Below are 9,960 nucleotides of genomic sequence, written 5' to 3' on the forward strand. Positions count from 1 at the left end.
TGGAAATAGTTGAAGCAAAGTGGAAAAAACAGAAGTACATCTGGAAAGGTGATCCTAGATGATTTTTATTAGAATAAGGCATATTTTCATCCCAAAACTGTGAATAAAATACTCTTTCTATTTGTACATATCACCAGATGTTATAATCCTTACTAGTGTGTCATAACTGTCTTCTAAAGTCAAATCATACAGCAACAACAAAATTTTATCCTACTACATGAAGTTTACTACATAAATTACACAACGTCATTGGCTTAATTAAATAACAAAGTAAATCGAAATAATAACAAACATAAAATAGAAGAAGAAAAAAGCAATGGAAATAATCATTTCTCAATATCAAAGAGATTTTTATCCCTTCTGAAAACAATGTTTTTCCGTACACATTTGTTATATGCAATTGTTAAGACATTTCTGACTTGGATGATGTGTCATATGAATTTAGTGTTCAGATTAATACAATGAAATTCTAGGGGTGCACTTCATGCAAGACAATAATACATCCTGCTGCAGTGACATAAATTTGTTTTAGTCATTCTCTTTTCTCATTTGCTCTATCTCTTCTATTCTCACCAATACTACATTCATTTTAGGCCGTTTCTCTGGAGTCATATCTGTACACTCTAGAGCTAACTCTGTCAGCTTCAGCATTGCATCATGCCCTTCTTTCTCTGCTAGTATTTCTAAATCCAATATATCTGTGGACCAATCATTGTTCACTACAGTTCTTACCCAATCAGAAAGATCATTGGTTGTTTCCTCAATTTCACCTAAGATATGACCAGGTATTCTGCCAGTTATAATCTCTAGCATAATGATGCCAAAGCAATAGACATCAGCTTTGTGTGTCAGTTTCTTCCCTTCAACAAATTCCGGTGACCTCCTTATGGCTAGTTTTTCTGCATTCTGTTTGGCTTGGAGAAGAGGCAAGAAACCACAGTCTGTGAGCTTGCAATGGTAACCTTTACTATCTTGATGGATTAGGACATTGGATGATTTGAGGTTGGCATGAGGAACCCTGTGTTGAGGCAAAGAGTGATGAAGGAAAACTAGACCCTTTGCTATGTCTTTGATCATTGAAAGTCTTGTGGTCCAATCAAGTGGCATTCTTCCAATTCCTCTACCCTCTAGCACCAACAGATTATGAATTAATGTTAGTGTATTGAGTTAGTAGTGTTGTTTAAGGAAGGAAAGAATCAGAATTCAGAACCAACCATGTAAGAGTTCAAACAAAGTGCCATCAGAGGTAAATTCATAAATTATCAACTTTTGCTCCTCTGAAAAATAAAAGGAGATTATTTCTACTAGATTTTCATGCTTCATCTGGCCAAGCGATTGCATCTGCTGGATAAATTCCTTCTTGCTCACTTCATTCATGTGGTTAATTCTCTTCACTGCAACAACAGTTCCTGTTTCAAGTGTTGCTTTGTATGTAATGCCTAAGTTCCCTCTTCCTAGCACTTCTGCTGATGCCCTCAATAAATCATCCAAGTCAAAAACTGGCAATTTCTTGTTGGAAAATTCCAATCTGCCTAATCTTTCAGAAGCATCACCATTCCCAGCATAAGACACCATCTTCTTTGCCCATGCCCCAAAAACATACCCTATATGAAATATATACAAAAAATTAAAAACATTTAGAAATCCTGAATCAGCATGAAAACTGCATTTTCTTAATGAGTTATAAAGTTATGACATTCTAAATTTATTAGACAAATATTTTGTCACATTTTTTTTATCCTAGAAATTTTGCATAAATAGCATTGCAATAATCGGTTAGAAAAAATGAATGGTGGAATTGACATGTATAAGATAATTCTTACCTGCTGAATCATTTCTTGTTGATTCTTTTCCATTTGTTCGCCTTTTACAAAGCATGAAAGCAATAATAATGATCAGAGAAAGAAGAAACAGTGCAGCTGCACCACCAATCAAAGCGACAATCCATGCTTCAAACCTCTTCTTATTTGGCTTCAGTGCTGGGATTGGAGGAAAAACAGAAGGAGATGGGGCAGGAGGTTCAATAGGACATAACTTATGCAATGGCTCTCCACAAAGATCTGAGTTATTACCATATGCACTCTCCGGGAACCTTTGCAGCACATAAGTTTCAGGAATAGGCCCTGACAGATGATTATATGACACATTGAAACTTGCCAATGATGGTTGATCAAAGGGTGGAATTTGACCATCTAAGTAATTCTCTTGCAGCTCCAACATTTGTAGACTAGGAATTTCAACATACTCCACAGGAATTGACCCTGAGAAGTTATTGAATGATAATAGGACTTGTTCCAAAAACATCAAATTCTTGAGGCTTGGCAGTGGTCCAGAAAGTGCATTGTTTCTGAAGTCAAGTTGGCTCAAGAAAGTTATGTTTAGAAGGAATGTGTGAGGTAAATAACCACTAAGGTCAACTCCTTCAAGAACAATTTGAACAACATGCCAATTTGAACAAGTGATACCAATCCATCTACTATGATTGTCTATACAAGGAGGGCCTGTCCAATTCCCATGCAAATTGACAGAAGAATTCAAAGAATCCCTTATGAGCATCAAAGCATCTCTTTCTTCTGGATAGTATTCCTCAAGTTCAATGCACAAGACCATGTTGAATTTGAATGACACAAACAAGATAACACACAAAAAACTTACCTTAATTAATGTCAAGATCATGATGGTGGATAAAATTGCAAAAAACAAGTTGACATGGATTTTTGAACCAACCAGGTATTATCAGTGTGAATAATATCATAATCTCTTTTTGTCTCTAATTATTTTACAGTTTGACGATGTTGACAAAGTAAAGTTGTGCTAAGATGCCGAACTTAATGTTGGACAGGACACAGGGGCGATCTGAACAAGGTTTTCCAATTTCTTTGTGAACATTATTATAGTATATTAATTATAGTGACATAAGATGACAGCTTTTATATAGGATCCGGCATGATGCATTGTTCCACATTTTTATTTGGTAACTGAGTTGTTCATGAATAAGAAATGTTTGTTGTTTTAAATGCAGTGACATCGTGGGAAGCAAGGAATGTCAATGATCTTTAATTTGGACATTTTTCATCGTTGCTAACCCTGTCTTATTTTATCCAATTGCTTGTTTCACTATTCAAAATGCATATTTCTTGGTGGTTGGCAAAGGTAGCTCAATGTTATGGTTGGTACTTAGGTAGAGTAACATGATTGTTATTTCCTATAAAAAAAAACGTCATTGTTATGTGGTCATTTGAGAAGAGAAATGTTTTCTCACACATTTTTTTAATTTATTAAAAAATATTGAATTTTGTAAGTTTCAATTGTTATTTAATAAATTCCGTTCAAAATTTTATAGCTTTTAATATTTTTTTAAAAAATTCAAACAAATTACAGAGAATATTTCAAATTATATTATAAAGTAAAAAATTATTATATGATCTGAAACTATTTAATCTTGACTAATTTTTACAGACACATTAACTTCTTCTCTTAAATTAAAAAATATCACACACACACACACATATATATATATATATATATATATATATATATATATATATATATATATTGATTAGGATTACATAATTTTAAATCATATAATAATTTCTGGCATTACTTAAATATTTCTCTTTTGGACACATACTTTTATTTATATTATTATTTATCTGAACCAACTTTAGTTATAAAACATTTGCATTACATTAACTAAAGAAAAATAATTAACAGATGTCAAATCAATCGTGGAATTTCTTAAAACTGAGTTATTCCATCGTGTGTCACAATTCATTTTTGGTTTCTATTAAAATAATAGTATGAAATATTTTAAAAATTAGCTTAAAGAGCTTATGAGAGTACTGTGCCAATAATTAGTGGAGACTTTAGGCAATGCTATAGCTAAAAAAATATATAAAAAAAAAAGGTTTCTTGTAAGATAAAGATAAGCACTGATTAGTCGCCAGTGGCTACGCATGCCATATAATTAAATAATTTGATCACGCCATCACTTCAGCATGTAACATCTCGTTTTTCATTTAGTGAATTAAATTAAAAAGGTTTTTTTATTTAAAATAAATAAAATTTTTAAAAAAATATGAGATTTTTTAATTAAATAAATAAAAAAATAAATTTATTAAAATAATGATTTAAAGGAAAAAAAATATTTGATTTATTTATTTTATAGGAAATAAAATAGAGTATTTATTTATAAAATAATAAACAAAAAAAATAGAGTAAATAATAGAGACATCTTAGGTCAATTTTCTGACTGATCATACTCTTTATGTCTCCTCTTTCTTTCAATTTCGTTTTTCTTTCTCCTCTCAAAATCCTTTTTTTTTCGCATACCACCAAACCGTCTAAAAAAAAACGACGATGTAGGACTCATTCACCGTTGGGTCGTCGTGAAATTTGAGCACCAGGTTTGGAACTCATTTCCGAACATTCTCCTTGCTGGAAATTACGAAAACATGTTGGAGCTGAGAGAAATATCCTTTGCATTGTAGATTTTTTTTTTCCGTAGAAACCCAAAACTATCTTAGTAAAACTACAATCCCGGACTCGTTTACCGTTGGATTATCGTGAAATTTTGATATGTGGTTCATGGTTCATTTCTGCACATCTTCAACGTTGGGATTTGCAAAATATCGTATATGGAGGGAAAAATACTCATCACACGTAGACAATAGAATGAAGAATTCAATTCATTCTCCTTCTCTCTAACGTTTGAGAACCCTATCAGAGCAGTCAGAGGAAAAACTTGAAGAATCTCAGAAAATCGCTAGAGATGCCGCTATTACTGTCACAATACACACATGAGCCCACTTAGAGGGATGAGTTTATCGCAATTGGAGTTAGAATGAACATGTGTAGGGGTTCTTAAAGGATCAAATTGAGATTTATTTTGGGAAGTTTATTGTAGTGAAATTCTTCTTATATGATTATGTGAAATTGTTTGAGGGGTTTTACTCCCCGTGGATTGAGAAATAATTTTATATAATTTGTTTGTGTTTTGAATAAGATTAGCGTAATAAATAGTTATATTGAGATTATGACATTATGATTGAGATTATATATACGTGATAAATTGAATATGCGATGAATTATAGAATAATATATTTTTTTGAGATTATAATATTGTTATCGAGATTGAGTATAAATGCAAAGTTGAATGTGTTAAATTGTGAGATACACGTAAACATAAGATGGTCGATTGTGATATAATGAGATGTGAAGTTGTGAACATGAGTGTGTGATTAACATTTTATGTGACATTACTTGTGTTGTGAGTTGTGAATTATACAATAACCTGACCAATGTTTATCTTGAGAAAAATGTTGATGCGCAATGTTAAAGGGAAAATGTAGGTTTTCTAGTTATGAACCAATATTAAATTATAGTGCAATGTGTTAAACGTGTTTGAAACACGAGTGTGTGGTCGTAAGTATTGTATAACTCATGAGCAGTGTCTGCTTATAATATTATTGTTGAAATCAAGTATAAGTATAAAGTGGAACATGTGTTAATTTGTGAGATACATGTAAACATGTGATAGTAGATTGTGACATTATGAGATGTTAAATTGTGGGCATGATATTTGATTATGAATAAGTGTGTGTGTTTAACACTTGATATGACAATAATTGTGTTGTGAGCTGTGAATTATACAATAACCTGACCAATGTTTATATTGAGAAAAATATTTATGTGCGGTGTTAAAGAGAAAGTGTAGGTTCCCAGTTAGGAACCAGTGTTAAATTGTAGCGTAATGTGTTAAACGTGTTTGAAACATGAGTGTGAGGTCATGGATAAAGACACTCGGTTTGAGTGTTCCTTTAATGGATTCTTCGGAGTCTAGGCCTTCGGGGTAAAGACACTCGGTTTGAGTGCCCCTTTAAGCCTATGTTGATCCCATATGATTGGAGCATTCTCGCAAAATAGAGTAGACATGGCAATGGGGCGGGTCGGGTACGGGTATTGTCTCCCCAATCCCTTACCCCGACTTCTCAACATATCCCCATACCCGTACCCGATACCCGAAGGGTTTGAGTTTATTGTCCCATCCCCGTACCCGTCGGGTATCGGGTATCCCCAACCCCGTTTCACACACCATTTAGAAAAATATTTTTTTTTTGTAAAAAAATATTAAAAATTTGATTTTAGAAAAAAAATAAATTAATTGTTAAACATTTATTGTTAAACTTTTATTTTTAACTACTTATATATCAATAAATTTATTATAACGCGTGTGTCTACATAAATAGTTAAGAAAATAATATTAAATTATGTAAAAATTTTAAAATAAAATTAACTAGTAATAAAAATTATATACCTTTTGATTAAATTATGCAAAAATTCTAAAGATTTTAAGTGGCGGGGCGGGTTCGGGTTCGGGACGGGTCTAGTAATCCCATACCCGTACCCGTACTCGACTTTTGGTTATCGGGGAAAACCCGAACCCGAACCCATACCCGGTCAACTCGGGTATTACCCGTCAAAGTCGGGATGGATTCAGGCGGGTACCCACGAGTACGGATTTTTTTGCCATGTCTAAAACATAGTGACCCTGATTGGTCACTGTTTGAGCGTCGGCAAGTGTACCGATTCACACAAGTAGTATATAAAATGGTAAGATCGAGTATCGTTTCCACAGGGAATTTGTTTCACCTAAACTATGTATATTCGGTATGTAAACACTTTTTAACTTTGAAATAAAGTAAAGATTTAATGGTGAATCACTTTTCAGCAATATTAAACTACTTAGTCAATAGTAAAATACTTAAAGCTGTAAAATGCGACAAATATCAAGATAAAAGTGTTGGGGAGTTTCCTACTAATTTCTCGTGCCGTATAAAAAAGGTTTTTCTCTATTTAATGTTATCCTAGTGTTCTTACATCGAGAAAATACTCAGACCATGATTCCTCACATGAATGAGCCTAACTCTCTTAGCTTTTGTTCTTGATTCCTCAACAAACTCGTTCTAAAAGAGTTACACTAAGCATATAGTGTAAAATATACTAGATCACTGCATTCTATTCCTACACACATAGATTTCTAGCTTGCTCTATCAAGTTCTAAGGTTTTAAAGCATTTTCCAACACTAAAACGCGTAACTAAACATACAAATGGGTGATCAAGCTACAAGCATGTAAAATAAATGTAGGTAGAAGCAAAGAACACAAAAAAATAACACTAAACAGATAGTTAAAACATTTCATCAAGAGTTTCAGTAGTTTACTCCCCAACAAAGAAGTTCTAGCCTTCCATTACAAGTAAAGCTTCAACAAACAAAGAAAGAAATGTTTTTGGTGAAAGAAAATGGAAAAAGATGAAAGAGAATGTCTTCTCCAGCCTCTTAGCCCTTCTTCTCTCTGTTTTTCACGTGGTAGATGGCTTGCTAGGCTGTGGTTGTGTTGGTGGTCTTTTTTTCCCCCCCACTAATCTTAGTGTTTTAAAGGCTCTTGGACTTCTCAGCACACGAAGGCTCGCTCAGCGAGCATGTCCCACTGAGCGAGGGTAAGTGAAAATCCACTAAGCGAGCTTGGGCACGCAAAGCGTGAGAAGAGACAACGTCCTCGTTGGGCAGGCTGGTTGCGCGTTGATCTTTAACTTATCCTCATCGAGGATTTTGCATCCGCTAAGCGAATTGGCTACCTCGTTAAGCGGATGGGGCTCGCTTAGCGAATCTGCCTCGCTAAGCGAGTCCATCAGCAGCTTTTTGCACCTTCTCTTCTTTGGCTTACAAACTGAGTTGAATTTAACATTAGGTCACAAAAAATGGAGTTTTTACTTTATAAAATCACACAAGAAAGAAAATATATACAATTTCCACAAAAAGATCCATAAATTTGAGGCACATTGCTATTTTCTTGCAAATTTTCAATACAATAATAACTCATGAATAGCAATTAACAGTCACATTATGATTTTACTTAGTGAGAGTGACCTGACATACCTATTGTGTGGTGTGTCTTGTTATGTACTTCTAAACGGCCCAAGGTGGTTTTTCACTAACATGATACCACATTGCATGTAGGCTTGAGTCTTAGTATAATTGTTGCATAACGTTTGGTAACTATTTATTATGAAATTGATGAGTGTTATTGCATCTTGATTCGAGTGTGTGATTCATGTGCTGTGATTAGTGATTGAAAAATGAATTTTAAAGATAAAGTGGTGGAGTGACGTGGGTTGTATTAAGTTGAGTCATGTTATAAATATTTTCATAATTTATTTTGATTACGTCTTGTTTATTTGTTTTGTTATTTTTGTGTGATAACTCACTCCTTGTGTGCTATTTGTGTTTGAATCCTGTGATGATCTTGAACTTTGTGTTCGTGAGAGCAATGACTAGGTGGATGACTTTAAAGAACTTCGTGTTAGAGGATATTAGGACACAATGCTGCTCTGATAGGATGTGACATTGGGGATGAGTTTTTATTTTAATTGCATAATGTTATTTTATTTTATTTTACCTCACTGATTTAATAAAATATTTTTTGTAAACTTTGACAGCCTTGTTTTGAGTCGAATATATTTTTAATAAGTCTTATTTGATAATAGTGAAGTGAATGTAAACCTTTTTCCCACGTGAATTTGTTGATCAATATTTTTATATATTTTATTTATTTATATGTATGTTGAAGTAAAGAGTGTCACACAATTGATAATTGGGATATAGATAGGAACCTATTTATTATGTTTACATTTGTTTTGTTGTATGGATCTTGCTACATTTTATCTTATAAATAATTATATGAATATTTATAATGAATTTCTTTTTTCTTTTTTTATGAGATATAATTAATGTCTTAATCTTAAAGAACTTTTAACACTTGACTTAAAAAAAACATTTTATACTTTCAGTTGTTTAAATTTGTTTTTTTCAATGTCAAATCTAGTGTCTTTATTATCCCTTTTAAGACATTTACTGATTTTTTCTTTATAAGATGTATATTTTGTTTTCTTGTTGTTAGTTTTATCTTAATCATATTGTAAGTATATGAGAATTTTAAATCAATTTTACGATAAGGCATAATACGGTACAAGATATAACATTAATTTTCCAGTGTTTTTTTCCCTTGTTGGGAAAGATGCTTAGTCATTGACAGATTTTAAACAAAGAACAAAACAATTAAATGTTGATTAATTCAAAACCTTAGTTCTTATTTATTTATTTAGATCAAATATTTGTCTTTTTTTTTTTGGCTCAAAGGGACTAAAGAGACCAAAGCACAAAAACACAAACTAAATGAAACAAAAAGCTACATCAATGAACAATAGAATAAATAAAACAATTTTATACTGAATTATAAATCATCATTTAAATTACTTTAAAATAATTATTTTAAAAATTAATAAATTTATCATACATAATAATTAAATAACTGTATAATTTTTTTTTACATTATTAATACATAACTTTTTCCTTAACAAACCCAACTATGAAACAACATACAGCAAAAGTAAGAGATAGAAGAACGATAATTGATATCTGATTACCTGTGGACTAATTGCACCTGCTACCACTTATGCTTATTGTTTGCAAGAATTTCATCATTTTTATATTTTTAGATGATTTTTTAGGCTTGGGTGGTTGTATTAATCGTTTTTAGGAAAAATCTAGCTCCTTTGGTTTAATAAACACAGCCTAAATTAAATAGAGATACAAAGTATTTAAACCTTGTCATCATATTTATTATTATGTTAAATGTTTTTGTTATATCCTGAAATTATATACTTGTATGCATGTGTAAAGGATTAGGTCACATTGACCTATAAAAAGATATTAATATTTTCTTGTTTATGTAAAAAGTGTTATTATAAAGTAGTTTTTTAAATATGTTTTTGACTAAATTATTTTTTATTCCTCTGTTTATTTTTTTCTATTATTAAAAGGTTGAATTTAATTTTTTAAAATCAATGCATTGTTATTTTATTTTATACATCTAATTGGTGATTCTGATTTACAAATC

At 31.8% G+C, this 9,960-nt stretch overlaps 1 protein-coding gene across 2 annotated transcripts; it reads right to left on the minus strand.

The window, feature by feature from the left end:
* Positions 1-344: 344 nt before the first annotated feature.
* Positions 345-2,873, minus strand: LOC100788386 (probable leucine-rich repeat receptor-like protein kinase At1g68400). Of its 2 annotated transcripts, XM_041004962.1 has the most exons (4): positions 2,656-2,873; positions 1,824-2,573; positions 1,215-1,604; positions 345-1,127 (listed from the first exon to the last, which is right to left on the minus strand). In XM_041004962.1, exons 2-4 carry the CDS (start codon positions 2,554-2,556, stop codon positions 529-531), a joined length of 1,722 nt encoding a protein of 573 aa, XP_040860896.1. In that variant the 5' UTR covers positions 2,557-2,573; positions 2,656-2,873; the 3' UTR covers positions 345-528. The 2 variants fall into 2 exon arrangements, with proteins under 2 accessions (XP_040860896.1, XP_003533281.2); XM_003533233.5 differs by having other exon boundaries at positions 1,824-2,873.
* Positions 2,874-9,960: the final 7,087 nt, after the last annotated feature.

The sequence above is a fragment of the Glycine max genome, chromosome 9 (genome assembly GCF_000004515.6).
Source record: "Glycine max cultivar Williams 82 chromosome 9, Glycine_max_v4.0, whole genome shotgun sequence".
Lineage (NCBI taxonomy): Eukaryota > Viridiplantae > Streptophyta > Magnoliopsida > Fabales > Fabaceae > Glycine > Glycine max.